We start from the raw sequence: 24998 nt of genomic DNA, 5'->3' as shown, positions 1-24998 counted from the left end.
CTAAATTTAATGGAACTTTGTACACTGACTCAATGAAAATGAATGCAACAAGGCTGAATACAACCTGTAAATGGGGATGGGAATGGTATAGGCAGCTGATTTTGATATATTATAAAATGTAAGAGTGGTCAGAGACTTCAGTGGTGTGCTGGGAGAATATTAGCAATCAACACCGTGGAAACAGAAAATATGAGRTGAAGGGGTTTAAGCCCCATGCTTTGCTGATTTTGTAGCTAGATGCAGATAAAAATGACAGCTTCTGAACAAAACCATGGAATTTTTTTTCATGGAACAGCCTTTACCTGTTCTTCAGTTTTGCAAAGAACTCCTGTGAAAATACATAGGTAGAATCTGCCTGTTATACTAAACTGTCTTGTATAGTTTTCACTTTCATTTCCTGACCGTTTTTACTGTAGAATAAAAGCTTTAAAATACGTCAGTAAATCTAATGTGTCACCGCAGTTGAGGCAAATGGCTGGTATTTGCCTGGTCTACTTCGTAACCGTTACACTTTTCAGTCATCTCAAGTGGACTCGAGATACTATATATGTAGGCTGGATTTTCATTCTGAAAGGCCTAGAAATCAAAATATTGAAGAGAAAAAAAATGAATTTTGATGTAGTTCTTGAGCTATCTATTGAATGCTATGATAATGTTCAGGGAAAAAAATGCCTATAATGGAAGAGCAAATGTAAGATAGTATATACATATATATATGAGTTTTTGTAATTAATTGTCAGGCCAATGTGTTCGGTGCAGAAATGAGATCTTAAATATTGGTTTATGAAGACAGTTTATTTTATTCCATGTTAGTAATGGTTTTCTGACCTTCAAACAAGATTAGAAATTACAAAATCAATATTAGTGCTAGGAAATACCTATCTTTGTTCAGTGGCTGAGAGTTTCATTGTCTCAGTCAGTTTCTGGTAGTGTCTAACATACCTTATTTTCAGGCTTTAATGAAATAAAAAATATGTTTGTTACTAGTGTCTTTCAAACCAGGATACCTTTTGTTTCTGCTTGTTTGTTTGTTTGTTTTCCTTATCGAAAAGATCAGGCGGTACATACCTGTACATTCTTTTGTCTGTCTCAAAGCTTGTAGTTCTGAAATAACTTTTTTTTTCCCTCCACATTTTTCAGTATACAGTATTTTACACATTGTTTACACATTGTTTAAAGTATATTGCATTTAAGGGCTCTTTTCTCGTGTAAAAGAGTATGGATCCTTTTTGTGACTCTCGAAACATTCACTATATTGTTTTGCAATTTTTGGTAGTTTGCAACACTCAAAGTTACGAACTGCACTCCTTCACAGCATGAATATTCTAATTGTACTTATATAGTATGTGTAAAGTAGATACATAGTAAACAAAATACACAGTGATATAATAAAAATATTTRATTGCACTCTTGAAATCTTGAATTCATTGTAAAGAGTATACCTTTTTAAGCCACACTAAAACACTGAAAGCTTTATTCCAAGCTGTAATTATAAATCATAATTTATTATAAGCTAGAATTATCTTTTTCAATTAATTCTTTTTTGGGGGAGGAGGAGGGGGATCTTRTGGGGAATTCTTGAAATTAAACTGGTACTGTTGCTCTTTGAATCCAGCTATAAAGGTGAAATAAGGATGATGTAGCTGTCAAAAAAACCCAACCCAGCAATTCTAAAACTACAGCACTGTGATTCAGTGTGAAACATTGTGATTTATTATGCTAGGGATGGAAGCTAAGCCTGAAAATAAAGGAAATTTTGAGCTTTTTAAAAGTTACATTCATTTGCTTTTAGAGTATGGATCAGAAATTCGCCGATTCACTAATGTTAATATGGACTAGAACCTTGCACTATCCTGATAAAATGATACTCTCTTGCCTGCTTGTTATCTCCCTCTGGTTGCCTCTCTCTTAGAAATTTATGGTTGCAGGCTTTGTTGTCATAAATTATTTTGTTCAGCATAAAATGTGAAGGAACTCTGAAAGATGTATTGTGTTGTAAAAAGCTGTATTCTATCCCCAGTCTGTATTGGGGTTGCTTTTCCTAAGGCAGGGGGCCAGAGTATGTAGTTGTGAAGTAGCATTTGAAGATAGTTCCTTAAAAATCTAGCAAATACTGAATTTGGATATGTTGGAGAAGAATCAACATAACTTATTACAGAAATCCTTGCGTAGTTGTCACACTGCTTAAGGTAGCAGAGACATCTGCCTGTAAGTTAGATGGGCCTATAAAGAAAATTCAGCAAATTCTTTACCGTATTAGAAGTTAACCATAGGTGGACACTAATCAGCACTTTAATTCAGTTTTTGCAGTTATTTCATAATGAGAGGTAAGCTATGTAATACTTACTTTGCATCCTATATTGGGAAGAGATTCTTGTTGCCTTTTTAATTTTGCAATCTCATTTCTCTTCTAGGTTGAACCAAACACAAAGCTTTTTCCAGCAACTTTTGTACAGCCAACAAGCACAAACTTGGTTCAGTTTGAACTTGGTAAATTAAAGGTATTAAGTATTTTCCAAAAAGGTGCTCTTTTAAATCTGTTAATTTCCACAGAAATGCCTGCTGAGTTGAATTTGTTTAGATTGAATCTGTGGAGTGACTTTTTGTTTGACACATTAATTCTGTAAATGTAATTAGTATACTAAGTTAGTATGTACAAGTAATTACAAGTAAGTACAACAAAACTAAATTGGCTTTGTCAAAAGAAACTAATGACATTTTGGGAGAATACCCTTCATTTATTTTTAATTGAGTTTGTTTATTGCGATAACTCATCTATTTCTATATCATCTTTGCTATCAATTAAAATACTATCTTTTGGTAATATAAGTTTAGTAATTATAGTTAGGTGTTGCAAAAATAACTTTAATATACTTATTTATTTCAGAATACTATGCCTTTATCAGCAGCAATTTTTAAAAGTGAAGAGAGAAATCCTGTTCCTCAATGTCCCCCTCGCCTTGATGTGCAAACGATTACCCCTGTTTTATGGAGCAGAATGCCAAACAGCTTTCTGAAAGTAGAAACTGAGCGTGTCAGTGAACGTCATGGCTGGGTTGTGCAGTGTTTGGAACCTCTGCAAATGATGGCACTTCACATCCCAGAGGAAAACAGGTATGTTTAGAAGGAACTACAGCGGTTTGCTTGTGGAGGAAACGTATTGAAGTAGTTAATGTTTCAGTGTTAGTTAAACCTGTCGTGGAGGATATTGACCCTTGAAGTGTTTAGAATTTCTGTTCTTATCTGCTGTGATACTATGTGTGTGAAATTTAAGTAGATGTGAGTGGCTGAATAATTTTGATGCCATTCGATTAAATGGACATACATGAGATAAAACAATTTTTATGACTATTTAATTTTCCTTTAATTAAAAGATATTATCTCTTAAATCACTAGGTCTTTAAACACACAGCTTTTTTCAGCTTGGAAAACAAAAAAAACATGAAAATACTGTTTTGCTGATTCTTTATGTATTAAATGCTTTCCAGTTCCATCTGCCTTGAATTTATATCAATTAAACTTTTATGTTCTTACTGAAGAAATCCTGCTTTTCTCCAATTTTCAGATTGCATTAAACATTTGTTTTATCTTTGGAGTGATCATCATAAAGGTGTATCCAAATACCAGATGTTGTAACCAGTAACAAATTAAACTATAAGTAAAAGTGTAGAAGAAAGCTAATTTAAAATGTATACTATTATCAATTATTTTGCAGTGTGTTTTGATAATTTAAAAACTAATATTATTCAATCTAAATAAAAGTGAATTCAAGGAAAGAGAAAAAAATATTGTCTTTGGTGGAAAAAAATGAGAAAGTAATCCTCAATAGGCTGTAAAGACACTGTTTTATGAAAGTATTACTGTGGGATTTCAGCGTTTCAAATACATTCCGTTCAAAAACAAAGCTGTAATTTACCATAGCTTCCAGAGATGCTTTGCTATCTTACCTTTTTCCTCCTCTTTGCTATGGATTGCTAATTATAAATAATCTCATCAAATTATCAACAAATCACCACTAATTAGTGTGGTTTAATGATACAAGCATTAAGATTAGTCAGTACCAATCTTAATAATAGTGGTTCAAGGCAGAACTGACTAAAGTGTGCAGATATAAACCTTTTCTTTTATGAAATTATTATTTGTGTATTTGACTGATGTTCTGTTTCTTTATTTTTGTAATAGATGCGTTGATATTTTGGAACTATGTGAACAAGAAGATTTGATGAAGTTTCACTACCACACTTTAAAACTGTATAGCTCAGTGTGTGCTCTAGGTAACACTAGAGTTGCTTACGCTCTTTGTAGCCATGTGGACTTATCTCAGTTATTTTACACAATAGATAATCAGTATTTACCTGGACTCCTACGTTCTGGATTCTATGATTTGCTCATTAGTATTCATCTGGAACATGCCAAGCAAGCCAAGCTCATGATGAACAATGAATTTATCATTCCCGTTACAGAGGAAACTCGAACTATTAAATTATATCCTGATGAAACAAAGAAGCATGGTTTACCTGGAGTAGGGCTTAGCACTTGTCTGAAACCAAGCTTTAATTTTTCTACTCCTTGCTTTATTGTGACCAGTGAAGAACATCAGACATCAAGCCCAGAGATACCACTTGATACACTCAAATCCAAGGCCATAAGCATGCTAACAGAGGCAGTACAATGTAGTGGTGCTCATATACGAGACCCTGTTGGAGGACAGGTTGCATTCCAGTTTGTTCCTGTTCTTAAACTGATAGCAACCTTGCTCATAATGGGGGTTTTTGATGATGATGACGTGAAGCAGGTGTTACTCCTCATTGATCCTAATGTATTTGGAGATCACAAGGAAGATTTAGAAGAGAGGACAGAGAAGGAAGAAGTTACACAAGTTGAAGAAAAAGCTGTAGAAGCTGGAGAGAAAGCAATAAAAGAAACAAAAGCTCCTGTAAAGGGCTTATTGCAGACAAGATTACCAGAATCTGTTAAACTTCAGGTGACCATCTTAACATAAATTTATTATATATGCTGTACTACTGATGAAAGAAAGGTAGTTCTTTGTCTGTTCAGTTCCTGAGATTTGAAATCAAGATCTTTATTCTAGTCTGCCTTGTGACCTCACATAAATAATCTAATTTGATGATGATGCAATTTCTACACAGTTTCTTCATACTCAAAATAGATATACCAATACTGATTTCATAGGTGTATTCTGAAAGAGAATTAATATTTCTATGCATTTTGAGATCATGGAGTGAAAGACTGTGAATGCAATATAGTATTACTGATCATCATAATAAATCTGTATAAATTTGTCACCTTTACATCATTAAAAGAAAAATACAGGGAGAAAAAACTTCTCTCATTTTTACAATCTATTGCAATGCATTGTGTCCCCTGTAGTTCTTTCCCAATTACAGTTTAGGAGGTAGATTCTAAGCTAGACTGCTAAACTTGGGTCTGTTTTTCTTTGCTAGATGTGCCATTTACTCAGTTATTTCTGTGACTGTGAGCTACAACACAGGGTGGAGGCAATTGTATCATTTGCAGACCGTTATGTATCAAAGCTGCAATATAATCAGAAATACAGGTACAATGAACTCATGCAAGCCTTGAACATGTCTGCTGCATTGACTGCCAAGAAGACTAAAGAATTTCGTTCTCCTCCTCAAGAACAGGTAATATTAAACAACTTGTTGAAGCTAAAAGTAAAAGAAAATCTTAGTCATGATCAAGAGTTCTGAGTTCTAAACTAGCATTGCAACTGCTAGAGAACCAAAATGGAATTTTAAATAAAATTTATTAAGATGCCACAAAGTACTCACTGTCTGAATGTTCATACTTGAACCCCAGAATTCAAACTCTAGATCAAAGGTGGCATAGATTTTCTCAAGAGTATAGAAAAATTGTTACTGTCCAGTGCTGAGAAGCAGAGATTGGGCCAATTCTACAAAAAGAAGATAATTTGATAGTTTTAGTTGCTATGTGGTATTGATGTGAAGTTAGTGTTGTATTGACATCCATATGTTGGAAGTATTTAGTCTTTATCACCTCCAGAAATAGCTTTACTATTAAGTATATCTGTATTTTTATATCATTCATAATTAAAACTTAGAAATGACCATTGCTTTCGTATTACCGTAGAGCTGTATTAGAAATCTATACTTTATGGTAATTTGATTATAAACTTGAACAAGTAAAATATGGCTATTGTAATATATGAGGAAGTATTTTTGCCTACTTCAAGGTCTTAAAATATGTTGTGGGTTTTTTCTTCCCTTAAAGATTAATATGTTGCTGAATTTTCGATTGGGAGAGGATTGCCCTTGTCCAGAAGAGATTCGGGATGAGCTGTATGACTTTCATGATGATCTTCTAATTCACTGTGGTAAGTGGCAAGCTTTTCCTTTTTTTCTGCTTTCCATGAAAAACAAAACAAAACAGATCTATTAAAAAAATACCAATACTGGGGGATGGGGGTGTTAGCTGTATTATTATCTATACAGCAAATTTCCTGACTAGTTTTTAGTGCAGATTAGCAAAAATATGGAAATGTGTCATGGTTTTAGGCAGAATAATACAGGAAAATATTTAATAGATACATAGCAATGAAATTTATGTATTGATTTTAGACTTAATTAGAAATAATAAAAATCACCCAGACAAGAAGATTGGGTTGCCTTAAAAGACTTACTGTGCATACTATATACAAAAAGAGATAAAAGGATTATATTGAAAGAACATTATTGCTGTGAAGTGAAGCAGTAGAAAATTTAATAAAAAGAACATTAGATGAAGTGGTGATGGTGCTGTCTTAACTTAATTTTTGTTTTGTTTTGTTTTTAGTTTTATGTGGCTTAAATAAATGCCTCTTATTTGCGAAGCCAAAATTATTTGCTGGCCTATTCACATCTTAGCCTAATCAGGGAAATCATGGAATTATTAGTTCAGTTAGGGTGACACTAACATTTGTAGTCCAAATTACCCAATTATTACTGCTCATTCCCAGTTATGAAACCGTTAAAACTGATATGCACAAACTTTCTTGTATCTACCTCTTTGGTGTTATGGTCACTCTTTAAGTGCCTTTCTGGGTCCTGTCATTGATGGCACCCATCTTGTTCATGAAGAAGGGGATAGGGTCAGTGGAGTGATTTGTCGGCATCTCAAGCTCTTCACCAGGAAGAGTATGACAGCATTAACAGTTTCTTCTTCCTCCTCACTGTGTCTGCTTGAGGTCATTGTTAAATGCTTGTTAATATTGTCTTCAAGTTCTTTCTTCATTGCTTATCCCTAAAGCTGGTTTTACCCAGTTCATGGAATTGCATTCCTTTAGTGACCATTAATTAACAATTTATGATCTCTGTTTATAACCATGGTGCTTCTCATATCATTCCGTATTTGTATTGTTAAGGCTTATGCTATCATCTTGTGCTTGTATTTTGGGGTACCACATTACAATCTCCAGCAGCTTTCAAGCTGAGATTTCATGATAAGCTAAGTACCATTTTTCAATTAGCTTAGCACACAGCCTAAAATAGGCGGGTCTTGAGTATCTAGACTGTGTCAACTTATTTATGAGGATATTGTGCGAGACAGTATCAAAAGTCTTTAAAGTCAAGATCTTTATCTGTAAGGGTAGCTACATTATAGATGGAAATTAGCTGGTTTCATGTAATTTGTTCTTGAGAAATCCTTTCTTTTAAATGCTTACCAAAATTTTTGTTTCTTTTATTCCAGTACTTGTGATTTCCCTTGTCACTTAGCAGTTGATCAGACCTCTAGATTTTCCAAGATAATGCCTATTTGGCATCAGAGAGGTCTTTAAGTACCCCAGTCTGAAGATTATGGGGACCCCAACTTATTTGGAAATGTCTGACTGTTACAGACTTTTTATTTTAGCTTGAAATCTTATTACTGGTGTAATTGAGTTATCTCAGCTCCTGTTCATGCTTCACCTTTTCATGAGGTGAAACCCTATTGTTTGGGATGGTTTGGGGTTTTTTATGGGTGTACTTTTGTTACTGTTTTCTACATTATGTGTATGTTGAATGAGATAGAGAATTGAGTCTCATGATTAAAATAGTTTAATGATCCCCTGGATTCTAAACAAAATCTTGTCTATTACTTTGTACAGATTTATCATAGGTGGTCACTGTAAGATAAGTGCTGCTCATTTTCTGTGTCCTGACTTGGTCCTGAAAATCAGTACTAAGTAATCACAGCTGCAGATAAAATGAATAGGATTGTGCATTGAATATTTAAAGAGCTTTTTAATACCAAGTACACTTTGAAAGCTAAGTGGAAAAATATGAATGCAATCAAGTAATTAAAGGCTGCATCTTAATGAATACATACAAGTAGTCTGAATTAAGGTTACTCAGGAAGCCTTAATTCTAGTGTCTCCTAACTGTGAGTGGTTAATTTTGCAAGCTAAATAATGTTCCTCTATCATAATTTTTGTGTGTAATTTCTTCGTTAGAAGCAAAAACAAACAAACTGAAAATAGATTTTATTGCATAACATCAAACTGATACTTATCTGGTTCCTCTGCTGGCTTGGAACTCTGTTCCAGTGCATAGACCTCTGCCACTTGAATTGAGTACCAAATAGCAACACTGTTTGGGCAGCTGTGGAATGGACTGCTACTCTAAGAGAATGGAGTATGAGCAATGATCTTGGAGCAGTGTCTGTCCATTTCAGCTTCTCACCGTTCGGAGTGTGTTTGCTTTTGTTCCAGTGTGTTTCTTTTCCTTCGAGGCTCTAGCTTCCATTTTTCAAGTTTTACACCCTAGAATGGTTTCCTTGCCAGATAGTTCTTTGCTTTCTTTTAATATCCTCATCTGATTTCTCTTTCCTCTCGTTATTGGCTTACACTTCCTATTCTTAACTTCATTCTTAGCTCTTCATTTTGCCCAGCCAGTCTCACTTCTCACTCTTTTCTCATTCCTCAAATTCCTTATCCAGTCTTGCATTTCAATTTCTAGTTTCTCTCATGCTCTCCCACTAGCTCTGAATTTCGTCTTCCAAGTCACTCACTCAGTCACTCCTAGTCACAACTTTAACTCCTTCCTCTTAGTAGCTGCCAGTTCCAGATGTTTTCTAACCTGACACTGCATTTCAATTCATTCTTCCTTAGTTTCTTTATGCAATACTGGTTATAGCCTCTGCATTTTATTTTCCCTCTGCTCCAGCTTTTTCATCCTTAGTATTCTATTTGGAAATCTTTTCCTTTTCTTAGTTCTAGGAATGACACTCACTTTGACTGGCAACCAAACAGCAGGAAGCTGGTTACATTTTGGCTCTGCCCAGTTAGCTCTGGTCTGAGGGGAACCTGCTTAGATATTCTGTGCTTCTGCATGTAACACATGCAGTATCTGAACATCACTAAAGGGTGTGAAAGATTTGAAAATGCTTTGAATGGTTACGAAGCGACGTGTTGAACTGTAGTGAGCTAGTTGTCAAATGGCGTCCTTTCAGGTACTGGTTATGAATTTTTCATGAATTTTTCATGAAAAGCTTTCATCCCCAGTATAACATCTCTGAGCATCTGCCTTCTTACAGTTTTAAATTCCATTAGTATGTTTGTTTATGAATGATGAATGTCTCCAGTGAAAAATTGTACTGTAAGATTCAGCCATACGTTTCTTTCTTTAGCTTACATTCTGCAATATGAAATAATTAATAATTATCCATTAAAAATCATTAATAATGAATCACATATTTAATCAAATATAACTATGAGTCATAATTAATGGCTATAGTATCTTCTAAAAATACCACCTCTTTGTTTGTAATACTGAAAAAATAATACTGGATAATAATAATCTGGATATAAGAAGTGTGTGTACTGAAATAAAGGTAACTATCTGAGCTAATATAATATAATAGGTAATAGAGCTAACATTTTTGAATGCTACTGGCTTCCACATTTGTTTGTTTCTGTATAAAATTTACAAAACTATCCAGTAAATATTTTGGTATTGTTTAAATATTGAAACAGTTCATCTGCAAAGGTTAAAGTTTATTTCTGATTAGTTTTATTATCTGTTAAGGTATTCCACTAGAAGAGGAGGAAGAGGAAGAGGAAGATGCCTCATTGACTGGTAGACTCCGTTCATTAATGTACAAAATCAAGGGTCCACCAAAAGCAGAAAAAGTAGAACCTAGGGAGGAGGAAGAACAATCTCCTAGTAAGTTTTCTTCCCGCATACATACTTTTGTGATGCCCGTGTTACAGGTTTTACAGTTACAACAGTTTTATTTTCTAAGAAAGCTTCATAGTGGACTGAAGAAGGAGACTGCATGTTTAAGTTCCTTTTGCCTTTTGGAAAAATTATCCTATATATTGAATATCTTAGATTCATTGTTAAACAAGGAGTTAAAACAAAATGTGTGGAAGAATTTTGATCAAGGTTGTTAAATCTAAAAAATTACTTATGTCACAGTAATAATCTAGACTTAAGCTTTCTAAGCTTGACCTGTTTCTTTTTTTCTTTTTTTTTTTTTTTTAATGCAAAAACTTTTTTCACTTTTCTTTGCTGCATGAGAAGCTATATGGTTCTCAATACCAAGATATAGGTGACAAAATGGTTGTTCTGCAGTTCTTGATTTGTATATAAAAATTAATGGCTTTCACAATGCAAAGCTTTCTTTTCAATTTTTACCATTATGGGGTTAGATTCTTTACTGTCTCAAAAATACATGGTACAGAATTTGCAGCATTTTGTGAAGAAAGCTACAGTAATACCAGTCTGCTGCTCCCTTAGGGACTTTGTCATAACTGAGATAGCACTGAAATAGTTGTTAAAATGAGAACTGCAAGACTGAAGTTGCAGAGCTCTTGTAGCCAGCCTATCTTTGGGTATTGCGATTTTGTTAATAACTGCTGAAGACTTGTGTTGCTCAAAAAGGTGGTATTTCTAAGCTGGCCAACAAGTTAAGTTTTGCTGTTCTGCATCATTTGTGGTTTCATGGAAGAGTTACGGTGATAAATCAGTTATGTCAGCAAAACTTCCTAGTGGGCATACATCAGTTTCACCTCTTATGGAACATAAGTTCCATAATCTCAAACTCTTGTGCTATGCATCACTGTGAGCTGCACCTCTGCCTCTGATGCTTCTTTCAAAACTCAGCATAAGGTCTCTGTGCTCTTATTTTGAGTTTTTTCACTTTTGTATGTTTTTGTATTAACCAAATATATAATTACGATATTGTCTTATTCTGCTTGCTGATTTTATTAGAATTATGGTATGTTTTTTTGCTCAAACAATGTTTTTGTTGTTGTTGTTAGAAACAGATATACTACTTTGGGCCATTTTTTATCTTTGCCCTTACGTGTATGTAATTCTAATCACAGTTACTAGTTTTGAACTATAGAAATGAGGGGATTTTGAGCAAAACTAAATGTAGTTGTTCAGATATCTAAATAAGTAGTACTAAGTGACTAAAGAGAGGATAATAATATTAGGAGCATTTTAGATTTAGTATTAAAGAATGGATTATCTTGGATAAAAAGATGAGCAGCCATAGATCTATTTCTGTGGCATTTACATATGTGTAGTCTTATTGAGGGCAGTGGATTTTCCATATGTGTTATACAGGAAGATGTTGCATATAACTAGACCTTAAATAATTCTACCTGATGATGATGACTTTATAAGTTAATTAAAAAATAACTTGTTCTGATGTGTCTCAAACATCATGTATGTAGATATATCCATAACATACCATTTCTGTACTGAAAGAACAATATTTGGCAATATTCAAAATACTTGACTACTTAAGCAGAAACATCGTATCTTTTTTTTTATGAGTACAAATTCTGTATTCATACATAGCTTAAGGTGAAATAATTTTCCAGCATTTAATATTGCAGGGTTTTTATTCTGCTCTTTTCTTCTTTAGATCTTTAACATGGACCTCCGAAATCTGAGGCAAGAGCAAAATACTGTTTAGATATTTTTAGTTTGTCTGAAAACTCTTCTSTATAGTTTATAAATCTTGTTACCCTTCTCAGTGACCTTTCATGTTGCTTATAATATACATGAGAAGAACTGACACCATTTATCAGAAAAATTATTTAATGTTCCATTCTGCAGCAGAGTATTATAGAGGAGGAACAGTGGGATATCCCTGTGGGTTTGCTGAGTAATGTTAAGCTATGACATATTCTTCTTAGAAAATGGAAATACATAACTCAAATGCTTGGAAGGTCTGCATATATATATTTTGAAACTAATGAGATAAGACACACAATCTCATCTGCAGAACTAGTGACAATATATGTGGAAGAATACGTATTACATCACTCAAAACAGTCCTTCTGTCCAGCACACCAGATTACTGCAAATAATTTTTGAAGCAATATCAATATTTAAATTAAAGTTTGTAAATTTAGTGGTGTGGAATGGTATGAGCCAATAGGTTGCCTTTATTAAGAGAAAGGTAGCATAATCAAATGATATGATATGTCTGTAAGAACTTTCAGTTGTGGACTTCAGCGTATACTCATCCTCTCATCCAGACTGTTTGGAGTCAAGTTCCCAACCGGCTGGGCTTCGATGCATGACATAGCATGGAGGAAAACTTTAATTCTGTGCTATTTTTTAGCACAGCTGCCTGTGAATCCTTATTCTCAGTGTAGATTGTCCAGGTGCAACAGGGATGTGCTTGTGTATTCCAGTCCTCTTGTTTTCAGATGTATAATGTCCTGTGGCAGTGGCTGATGTCAAGCAAATGGGTTGAAAAGCTGTCTTCTTAAAAAGACCTGACATCATGTGTTACAAGGTACCATCGAGGCTGGTTAGACTTGATTCTTTCCATTTCCGAACATGATACATGTTTCTTTATCTTTTTTTTTTCCATTTTATGTTTGTTTATCCTATGGTTCAATAGAAATATTGAGAAAGAAATTGTGGTTTATCTGGGACCAGAACAGAATAAGACTGACTTGGCATAACTTGAATCTGTATAAGGTACGATATTTGTTAGAAGTACTGCCTCTTGCTTTTGTCCTTGTCTCTAGCAGATAGATGCTCAGAAAGCTTTCTTAGAAACATTTTTGATCTAAGACATGGAGCACAGGGACTTTCAGCTTTATCCACACATCTGTCAAACACTCTACTGTCAACAAAGCTTCTATATATAGTGTGGACCATGGCAAAGAGATTCCTTCAATCTGTTCTCTGAAAACTCTGAAATCATAGAAAAATAGACTAATTCTAGTTGGAAGAGACCTCAGTCTCTGGTCCAACATCCTGCTCAAAGTAGAGTCAGCTGTGAGATCAGGCCAGATAACTCAGGGCTTTATCCAGTCAGGTTTTGAAAACTTCCAAGGACAGAGACGGCACAACCCCTCTAGGCAATCTGTTCCACTGCCTGACTGTCCTCATGGTTGAAAAAGGTTTATGTCTATTTTAAAGTCAAGATCTCTCTTGTTTCAATTTATGCCTGTTGTCTTTTCTCCTCCCACCATGCACCACTGTGAAGAGCCAGCTCCAGCTTTTCAATAACCTCCTCGTAGGCACTGGCAGGCTACTCTTAGGCCCCGCCCCCRATGTCATCTCTTCTTTGGGCTGAACAAGCCTAGCTCCCTCACAGGGCAAGTGCTCCAGCTCCCAACCATCTTGGTGGCCCTCCATTGAACTTGCTCCAGTGTCTTCCCTGCACTGGGAGTCCAAAAAAAGACAAATAAGTGCATCACTCTGGCATCAGCCAGCTTGCATCACGCTGACATCAGCCAGCTCTTTTAGCACCCTCTGATGCAGCTGTTTGGTCCCATTGACTTGTATGGGTCAGGTTCTCTCAAGTAATCCCTGACAAGATCCTCATCCACAGCTCTTAGTTCTCCTTGAATCCTGGCTGTAAGCACAGAGGCATGGGAGGCCTTGTTGGCAAAGACTGAGCCAAAGAACACACTGAATACATCAGTCTTACCTGTGCACACTGGCACTAAATTACCTACTCAATTCAGCAGTGGTCTCATCTTTTCTTTGTTCAGCTTTTTACAACCAGTGCAGCAGGAGAAGCTGTTGTTGTCCTTGGTGTCCCTTGCTAGTGTCAACTCTAGGTAAGTTTTGGCTTTCTAATACCATCCTACATCCCTGGCAGTGCTTCTAATTGCCTCCTTTTAGCCTATCCCTATATTCATCTGCTGTATGCTGCTCTTTTCCATTGGAGCTCTGTCATCAGTTTTCAGACTCGTCTCTTGATACATCCATTTGTTTTCCTGAGTATGGGGATGGACCATTCTCATGCTTGGAGGAGGTAGCCCTTGAAGACCTGCCAGCTTTCCAGCTCTCCTTTACCCTTCAGAGCTGCTGCCCATGGGTCCCATCTACCAGTTTCCTTGAACAAGCTGAAATCTGCTGAAGTCCAGGTTCTGTGCTACTCTTCTTCCTCACTCCCCTCAGGATCTGGAACCCCACTATTTCATGGTCACTGCAGCCATGGCTGCCATTGATTAGCATGTCCCCAAACCATTCTTCCTTGTTAGTGAATAGTAGATGCAGCTATGTCTCACCTCTAGTTGGACAATCCAGTACCTGCATCAGGAAGTTATCTCTGATACCATCCAGAAATCTTGATTGCTCATGTCCCCCTGAGTTACCCTTCTAGCAGGGGTCAGGAAGATTGAAATCCCCCATGAGAACCAGAGTCTCTGATCCAGAGACAATGTACTCTTAGTACGTCCTTTTCAGTGTACTCCATGTGGAGTAGAAGGTACTGCGTGGGCAATGTTAACATGCATATGGACAGTTGCTTAATAGAAAAGAAAGGATTTTTTTTTTCTTTTTTTTTTTTGCCAAATGCAATTTCTTAGTTCCTCTTACTTCCTTTATGCCTCGGAGTCCCACTAGAAATTTAAGGTTTAAAGTTTGAGAGGAACTGTTTGCGTGCAGAAGTGTAAAAGCGTAAGCAAGTCCCTAAAAAATTCCTTTAAAAAAAAAATCCTTAGAAACAAACTCTAGCTGTTATGTCTGGAAGTAAACATAAAGACAGCACTTCTCAAAGAACTTCTCAAAGAATTTAGTTTTTGGTTAGTAACCTTTCTCTTCATAGTCGCTTTGCTTGACTAAATTTAAATATGCCTTTCAAAGGGAATATACCTATTTTTATCACTATTTTGGTGCTAATCAGTAGAAGGACTAAGCAGATGAATGAGATAAAAGAAAGATTTACTCCAACTACGGTAGCTGTCGGTCTTTGCCTGAGTAGCAGAACTGAACTGTGCACGCTCAAGTACAATCAGATCCTCAGTCAGAGCTCTTTCCGTGCTGTGTCACTGTGCCAATAATGTTTTATTGATTAAAATGAGGTTAAGCAGCTCCTTTTGCCACAAGTACCTCGTACATGCAATAGAACCAGCTGTGAAACCTTTGCACTACCACAGATGTACAAAGATGACATCTAGTATGTGAGAGTGACTTTAATAACAGTTGTATATTTTGTTATTCCACACAGTTTGGACTGAAGATCAACAGATGTCAAGCAGTATCTTTCAACAATAGGCTATTTAAACACCTTCTCTGACTTTGTAAACCAGTCATTTACTTTACCTTAAAATGATACTTTTTTGATGGGTGCCAACACACAGATTCAGAAAAAAGCTGAGCTCAGGCCTCAAACCCTGAAGGCACATGACCCTTTGAAAGCATGGTATAAAGAACTGCAGAATGGCATAAGATGAGTACTGTCACGATTTCATCCCATGAATGTGGAGTCAGTTCTTAAACCATACTGCCTGTGCTCCTCTTCTCTTCTTTGTTGTCTTCAGTTCTGTCTGTAGGCTGGCAGAAGAGAAGCTTATTCATGTTTGTGTCCTTGGAGTGCTATGCACTTGTGCTTGAGAGATCAAACAAATTATACCACTTCACCAAATGTAGGATTACAGAGAGCAGGAAAAGAAATAGAGTAAAGCAGGAGGCAAATAAAAGATGTGTGAGAAAGATGCTAAATAGTAGCACAAAGTTTGAGAGGGGAAAAGAATTGCAAGCAGCAGTAAGTACTAACAGTAAGAAAAATTTCCCTGTATACACCTCTAGAAAACAATCGTCATAAGTTCATTTTTCAAGTTCCGAATGTAAAATGAGCTGATATAACTGTTTACAGCTTTGAGGGAAAAAAAATAAAATTTTAAAATAGGATCCTCATGAAAATGAGATTCAATGTAAAGTACAACTGGATTTAAAATTAGTAGAGATTAAAGGAAATTGTGTTTCTCCTGATCACACCATGTTTTTTTTCTGGGTATAGATGATTGGCCCATGCTTGGATGAGACAGTTTACAGTTGCTGAATACCATCCATTTAACTTGGTTAAACTGTGGAGTTGTATTTATGTCATATAAAGTGTGTGTGTGTAAATATATGTTTCAGTAAGGGAATTAGAGATCACTGCAATGGGAATGCTTAGTAAATTAATAAATCAGGCCAGTTTTAAATTTTAAATAGCAGCTTAAATTTTAAAATTAAACTTTAATAAATTATTTCATTAACACACTGTATGCTAATGGTTAATTTTTGCACATTATTAATCATTGTCAATACATATTCAGTATGTATACAAAACTTTTAGTCAATAATTCTAAATTAATTATTAGCCTACAATACCATGGAGCTTATGCCATAAAATTAGCACTAATGGCTAAAGTCCTTTATGGTCTTAGTTGGGGAAGTTAAGGTGATCAGGCTTGAAAGCTCTTTGACAAAGGATGTCAGAACAGAAGCAGACTTTTCTTCTTCCTTCCTCATTATTCCAATTATGTGTTTTTATGCTCCTTAACACTCCTCCCTACCTCCCAAAGGGGGATTTCTTTTGCTCCTGATATTGTTTATATTGATTTTTGTTTTGCCAGTTACCCTTCTTGTGTGTTTGGCAGGATGTCCTGCCTATTGTCAGTCCTTGTGCCTGTCTTTTTTTTTTTTTTTTTATTCTGCAAATTCTGTTTGGACACTGTTTACATGTTTTCCCATGCCTCCTAAGTGCAACTTCACCAGTATTTGTTTGCTCCTCTGGTGGTTACATTGTTCACATATTAAAGTAAAATAGCATATACATTGTGCTTGTCTGTTGTCAGTGTCACCAAATAATTGCACCTTTTTTTACACTGTATTAACATGGTTATATTTGGGTTCAAGGCAAGGTAGTGTTAATTATGTCCAGATTAATGCACTTACAGGTGCTGCAGGCCTCTGCTTTGGCTACAGTGGCCACAGAGAAATCATGGAAAGACTGGTTGTAAATGCCCATAATGCAAGCTGTTATGAGGATGCTGCTCTTTCCTGATAGGAGAAGGAAATTCATCACTTTCGCAACAGTTTTCAAGGGAGAACAGCTTAGTCCATTTCCTCATGAAGATTTTTAGCCTCTGCAAATATTTAGACTTTGCTAATAGGATTTGGTGACTCGCCTGACATGTCTAGCCTCCATATTTTACTATCACAGGGGCTAAAGKTTGTTTCAGGCAGGAGGTTGCAGGAACAAACAGGAAAAGTAGGACATAGCTTCATCTAGTAATCTTGTAAATCAGTGTAAGTGTTCAGATCATTCTTATAATCAAAAATGATTTAATTCTACACTAAATAAGTAGATGAATTTACCATAGCTGTTCTTATTGTAATTTCTTGTCAGGGTTCTGAACTCTACTAAGGATTCTTTATCAATTGATATATATATTAGCAATTTGTATATTGTAAGAGAAAGCTGTGCAAAGCTTGACATCTTTAATGAAAGTTGCTACTCTTGAATTAAAGTTCTTTTAACAAAAATCGGTGTAGCACAGACGCAGTTATTTTATGCAAGTAGGAGTGGTGGATAAACTTATCATGAATTACTTAAGTAATTCATAGTTTTGTTTTTGTAATGCAAAGAGGTTGAAGGAAATGAAAATAGCATTTGTTGTTATTCAAGCTCAAATTAAAAAGAAAGCTTGTTTTAAATTAAAAAATACTATATTTTGCATAATATTTATTATAATAAATGTGTTTTTAAATAATACAGTATATTCATAAATGTAGATCTTGGTTTTAACTCATAACAACCCATTTAACCCCAGTGACAATAGCCTGTATAATTATCCACATGATTAGATTTATTTGTATTCATAGTTGAATCAAATGCTATTTTATTAAAGCAGCTCCTCTAAAATGCTTGCCATACTTCGTATCTGCCCTTTTATTACTTTACCATGCCAAACATAAAACAAGCAGAAAGGGAGACAAAGGATTTGTTTCAGGAAGATTTCTTCATACCATTATGACTAACTTCAGAAGCATTGTCCGACAAATATTTGAGCACTTAAAGATAATAGAATGGTTTATTACATATCTTTATACAGAGGAAATTAATCGCTTTCTAATTCAGGACCATAAATAAAAAAGAAAATGGTTATTCTTGACTGTAGTCAATCAGTTTTAACTTGTAAATGCTGCCAGAGCTTATATCATAATATGTGCTATATTGTATGTGAATCACTTTTGGTTTTCTGAAATGCTGGATTTTCAGAGGAACCAAGCRTGTTCCTAACCACAAACAAAACAATGTCATATATAACGATTGTTCATTTCATTATAATGAATGAAGAATGGAGAATGTTATTTAGCTGACTAACTAGTTTTGTTGATTTAAGGAATAATACATGTTGTACTAATTAAATACTTGATTACATTCAGCTATTTTAGTGATGGCTCAAGCTATGATAGCAAGCTGAAAATAGACTGTTGCAAATATTACTGGTGCCTCAGAGATGTATTACTGTTAATTAAAATAAAAATTACAGTAATCTTCCTGCTAACGTCTGTTACAAGGGTTGTTTCAGCCTCATTGCTGCCTGGGAGCAAAACAGAGCCTGTTCGTAAGTGTCAGCCAGGAATGTCCTACATCCTGAAGTTGTCTCAATTTCTGTATGCTTCAGCTGAGTAGCAATTTGTCATTAATATTTCATCTCTACAGTATTTCATGTTGATTTTGAAGGTATATTGCCCTTTTAGCTCTTCTTCCTTGATTAAATTATTTATGTGGCTGGTTCTGCTGCAGGCAGGAAAGGATTAGTAGCAAAAGGAAGTGTGTATTTCTTATCACTGTTACTTCACACCAAAACACTTAAAATCAGAGACTTTTTATTCTGAGCTGTATTCCTGTACACATGCTCATGCCCTATTCCCTAACACAGGAGGGATGTACATGATATAAATAGGTAAGATGGTTTGGTGCTTCCAACTGCTCTCAAACATCTGCCCAAGCATTTTGTTCAGCCTCTTTGAGCAGCTGACTTGGCTTTCACTCCTTTGTGTTGCCCAAGTGAGCTTGATATATAGTATGAATCTCCATGTCTAACTCTTTCCTTGCTGTAACCAGTTTTGAGGAGCCACGATTTTAGAAATCCAGCTGTAGAATATTAGTGGTTTCCTATTGTTCCCTTAGTAGTGAGGAAATAAGTAGGTAATAAGCCCAATTCCTCCAGGTTTTCCCTTAGAACGTAAACTTTTGCTGACGTTGCTCCTTTTCTTTACAAATCAAATTGTTTTTTGCCAGTTCTAAGTTTTGTAACACCATCCAAATATCATATGCAGGGTGCAAATGACTTCAGGGTGGTCTTCCAGTAGTGAGTGCTCCTCTTCCGTTTCCAATTTGTTCAGTTTGGCAATAGGCCTTTCAGCAGACTAGGAACCATTAATTTCATTTCAGACTTATTTATTCCATCAAGAATTGTGCAAGGTGAGACAGCAATGCTGTTTTATAACCTAGAACACATCTTATCTGATCTATTTGTTCTGTTATGGAGAGGTTATGGAGAAGTTATGGAGAAGACACCGGAGAAGGTGCCTTCTGCCATGAAAACATGTTTTGGTCTTTAAGCCACATACTAGGATGTAAAAACACTAACGCTTATAATAATCTCACATGCTGCATGAAAATACAGTTTTTATTTCCCAGAGATTCATGTTAGCCATGTTTTCTCTTTAGTGGTAGTAGGACCAGTCAGTATCTGGGAAATGTCATTTCTTTTTCCAAGTTTCTGTGGATTCTATTCTTATGAATCAGAAAGTATTCGCTTCTGAAGCCTAAGGACGCTTGGTCTTTGGAATAGAAAAGCTTGTGTGTCTTATACAGGAGCTTTGGGTCACAAGAAATGCAAGTTGGGCTTTCCTCTAACTCATCAAGAATCCTCAGGTTGAAGTGTAGAAGGATAACACTTTTTAACGCACTGAATAAACAAGATGGTGTGAGATTCTCTTGCTTCTGTTTGAATGCTGTTAGCAGAGCTAGTGCATATAGTATAATACTTGCTTAGCAGCTGCATTTCTTACAGGAGCTGTCACCATTTTTGTGGATGACTTAAGGCACTCCAAGTGAAAAGATTTGCATGAGATTCAAAATAACATTTTCAGAGGCTTTTTCTTATCTTTTTTCCTTTCTTTTTTTTAAGAACTTTGATTCTCCAAAGAATATCCTCTTTGATATCAGTCTTTGCCTGTGTTAAGAACATTTGATAGTCTCATATCACCTTAGACTTCTGAGGGGATTGAGAGCATTTAGATCAATTTTAGATCAAGCAGTTATAGAACCTGTATGCATAGGATCTGAACTTAATGCAAGCCTTCATCATTTGCCAACCATTTGGGTGTATCATTAATATATTTTTCTACTTCATTTTCAGATGAAAATAGCTTTTCTTGGACGTTATCATCTCTGCTGGGGAGGAGGGGATGATTCCAACCCTTATTATAAGCCAACTGTATGAGATAGCATGAAGATGTGCTTCAAACTACCTAAGATAGAGACACTAGTTGGAGTTGTAGTATACTTTCCAGGAGCCCTGGTTATGCTACTGGGGAACATTTCAATCCCGCACAATTAAATAGTTAGGATAGCGAGCTATTTCCATGTTTTGGTTAGCATAGTGACATTGCTGAAGATTCCAGCAGAGGAACTGCTTTGGTTGAGTGTGTCTACAGTATCTGATTTTCTAAAAATGCTGAGTTTTGCCTCCAGATAATCTCTTCAGGCTGGAGCTCCTCCTGGGATTATGCTTAGTGTAAATGTGCACATGGACAAAATCAAAGGGCTATGGAAAATTACTTGACAGCAGCTGGAGCTTTGAGATATTTAGTCCATGTATGCACTCTTTCTTCTTCAGAATACTTGCCTGCCTGCCCCAGAAATTTGGAATTCAGAGGGTGAAAGAAACTGGGGGCCTGAGATATCCCCATCCTTTTATATCCACAAGGATGGAGGGGGACATGGCATGTACATATTGATAAGGCTAAAAGTCTCTAGTCTTGAATGTCTGGTCTGACATATTGTGGTGTGAATATTCATAGCCAAGGCACCTGGAAGGAACTATTTTCTTCAAAGAAATCTTCCTTTCCTCTAAGCATGCATTCATATCTGCTCACAAGTGTACTTTTATTTTAGGAAGGGAATGCCAGCAATTAAAACTAGTGTTAAGGATGAATTAATAAAATGTGTTTTTAAAAACAAACCAAAACTCAGAGGATAAAGTCATTGAGGCAAGAAATCATTGACAATTATGATCCTAGGACTTTCATAGCTGTCAAGACATGACTTGGGCAATGCATAACTATGGGTAACACCTTATGCAGCCTCAGAAGATAATTAAGGCAGTGGGATTTCTTGTTAAAGATCAGAAAAAACATTAGCAACTGTTTTTAGCTGCTTATCTACATTACCATGTCCTGATTCCAGATTGCTCCAAGCAATCTTCTAGATCCTGATAGTTTTACATTGTATGTTTTATGTACTCATTTTATGTTGGCTTAATTTTGCAATTTTGTACTTGGTTAAGAGTCATTCTCTTCTCTGATTTTGAAATGTGTTAAGATTCAGAATTATCAGCTTTGTTTAATGTTTGCTTAATGTTTCTTTCATTAAGATTTCCATTTTTATTGCTCTGTGCTTCATTGTCAATGGTTCTCTGGTATCTGAAGCAAAGAAAATGGTTAAGAACATGTTAAGAGTAGTATTCTACTAGGAGCTGAAGTGTACAAGCCAGTAATTCTGACAGTGTTCTAACATATTCAATTTAAAATCAGAGATAAAAAAACAAAGCAATAGCAGGTCTTAGAGTGCCTTATTGTAGACTTTTGATTTTCCCCCACATTATTTTAGCCGTGTTTCCCCTGACCTATTCAATGAAGTACATAGAACTTGGAAGATAGCAAAGCTTAAACAAAAGGAAGGAAACAATTTTACTTCCATTTGTCCTAAACAATGAAGCATCTTCTTGCATATAATTCACAAACATTTTAAGGTTATGAAGTGACTGTGGTTGTGGCAATAAAAAGTTACTTGTGTCTGATTATGATAATATATTTATTTTAATATCAAAATAAAATAATGTTTTAGTAGTAAACCATATTGTCAGAAGTTAGAGGTTCATCATTAATGATTTTCTACAGTATTATATTTCTTTAATACAACTCAGTGGAATGTATTTATAGCTTATTCTTTTTATATACTGACAGATGTGTTAGACTGACGTAAGTTGGCCATTATACCTTTCTCTACAGTGCCTGCTCAACAGAGTTTTCTGTAGAGGATGTGAGTCTGGTAGACATATCTGTGGGAATGAAACGGAGGTGCTTGCATTAGCACCATTGGTTATGGCAGTATCATTGCTGCAGTAATCTTTACTACTTTTGCAGCTTCATCAAACTTTGAATTCCATGGTATATATCCAAGTTTTACTTTTAAGTGGGATGACTAAGTATGATGATTGACTTACAGAATCTTATGAACCTGTAGTTTTCCTTTAGAATTAGTTTTTTTTATGATTCTTCAGTGTCTTCTCCATCTTAGAATATATCAGATCTCTGGTATTATAACAACGGAAAGAGCCTGTGATTTTTTCCCACTAACGTGGGTAAATCAAGTCTACCTCCTTAAACCAATCTCATTCCATAATTTTGATGATCAGAATCAGGCTCGGTTACATATTAGGAGATGCCAAATATAGAAAACAAAATGTTTGATTTCTCCTGTAATATTATATTTTTACTAAAATATTAATAATATTTTAGTTATATGTATAAATATCTGATGGTTAACTTATGCGTATAAAATTGGGCTCATAATTGACTCAGTGCAAATAATATTTTATTTTTGTTGCTGAAATGAAAAACATCTCTTCGAGTTGAATGCAGCAACAAATTTATATATCTTGGGTAGTACTAAGGAAATGAGGGAATAGATTCATAAAACACGAAGACAAAAATTAGTGCCCAATTTGTCCATTAGCCATGCAAGAAGGTCTGTCACCTGGGATTTTGGAAGACCTAACATAATTTTCTCTAAATTTAAGGAGATTTTTGCCCACATCTCTTACTTTTCAGGAGGAAGCATTAACTTCCTCCCTGAATTTACTACCTCAAGTTGCTGTTTATCCTGTTTACCCCAATACCTCCTCCTAAAAGTCAGAAATTCAAAGTTGATATCTTTCGTTAATAAGATAATTAACTTATTGACAAAGGAAGTGTGTTAGATTTCTATAACCAGAAATCAGTGACATATTCAATGACTCGGAAAGTTATGGAAAATTATTAATTATTCTAGGGAAGAAGAGGATAGTGCAAGAATCAAAGAGGAGACCACATAGTAGCACTGAAAGAGGAAACTGTCTTGGTTGAAGGAAGTTATAAAGATTCTTTTCAGGGTCATTGAACATTTAACATATACGATATAGAACAGCTCCAAGCAGTATGCATTGCATAGTTCCAAACAATGCGATTTTTCAGAAAATGTTTTCCCAAGTGACAATGGCTTTCCACTAACAGGTGGGAAATATAGATTAAATTCCCCTGTTCTGAATCCATCTGTGTCTCCTGTTCCTTGGAGTGTGTGCATCGTCATATGATTCTGAGATACTTAAAATTCTAGGTAGATTTTCTTTTTTTGAATAAAAGGTAGATCCTTTGAACAACAAAATACCTAAATATTCATTTTGAATGAATGAGCAGCTGCAGTGAAGTGCATTCTCTCCCATCCTGGTTTGGTCCTTAACTGGATATTGGATAAAAAGGGAGGCTATGTCATCCTCCTTTCTGGCAGTTTTGTAGGGTTAGAATGGATTTTTTTTGGGCAAAACCATTTGGCAAGTTAAATCCACATTCATAGTTTTTATATGATTGAATTCACGTTTTCCAGCCAATGAACTGTTTACTGAAAACTTAATTATGAACTTTTGTATTCCAAACTTAGGCTCATGTTGGCCAGAGGTCACTGCCAGAGGATGATGTTTCAATGGCATTATAAAATTAGATTTCAGTAATTCCTAATGAAAAGATGTTTATATTAGAAAAAGCTCTGCAGTTGGTACTATTTTATAAATCCCAATATAGAAACTAGATTAAAAGTTTAAATTTCGCATTTCACTTATGAGGATGAAACTCTAGGGTTGTGATATGTGAAGAAGTTTTCATTGCTGAAAATGTTGTATTGATTTGAATACCAAGTAGAAGATTCTTCTTTTCTGTCTCTCAGGAGCATATCACTTCTCTTGAGAGATCCCAAAATTATGTTTCCAGCTGAGGAATCCTGTTCAATGTGCTCATGTTCTTTTGCTTTTACGACTCCCTCATTGTCTGCTGTTATCTGATAGTTTAGACTAATAAATATTTTTTGACAGTTTGTGGTTTTCATAGCTAGTAACATTTTTACATATTTTATTGTTTTAGCTACGCTGAAGGAACTCATATCCCAGACTATGGTGCGCTGGTCCCAGGAAGACCAGATTCAAGATCCAGAATTAGTTCGGATTATGTACACCCTCCTTCGTAGGCAATATGACAGCATTGGCGAGCTACTGCAAGCTCTGAGGAAGGCATACACTATTAGTGCTGTCTCTGTGGAGGATACCATTAATCTGCTTGCAGCACTGGGACAGATTCGCTCGCTTCTCAGTGTCAGAATGGGAAAAGAGGAGGAATTGCTAATGATTAACGGATTAGGGTATGGAATTAACCTTTTTTTTTAAATTTGAGTAAAGT

At 35.4% G+C, this 24998-nt stretch overlaps 1 protein-coding gene across 1 annotated transcript in view; it reads left to right on the top strand.

The window, feature by feature from the left end:
* RYR3 (ryanodine receptor 3) overlaps window positions 1–24998 on the top strand; it is a 267401-nt gene that overhangs the window by 129274 nt on the left and 113129 nt on the right. The window contains exons 33-39 of the mRNA XM_026076056.1: window positions 2415–2501; window positions 2888–3114; window positions 4183–4984; window positions 5466–5666; window positions 6274–6376; window positions 10044–10181; window positions 24687–24960. Of these exons, the coding sequence (XP_025931841.1) occupies window positions 2415–2501; window positions 2888–3114; window positions 4183–4984; window positions 5466–5666; window positions 6274–6376; window positions 10044–10181; window positions 24687–24960 (1832 nt within the window). The remainder of the gene's footprint in view (window positions 1–2414; window positions 2502–2887; window positions 3115–4182; window positions 4985–5465; window positions 5667–6273; window positions 6377–10043; window positions 10182–24686; window positions 24961–24998) is intronic.

The sequence above is a fragment of the Apteryx rowi genome, unplaced genomic scaffold, assembly GCF_003343035.1.
Source record: "Apteryx rowi isolate R43461 unplaced genomic scaffold, aptRow1 scaffold_424, whole genome shotgun sequence".
Lineage (NCBI taxonomy): Eukaryota > Metazoa > Chordata > Aves > Apterygiformes > Apterygidae > Apteryx > Apteryx rowi.
This window is presented reverse-complemented; position numbering and strand designations above follow the sequence as displayed.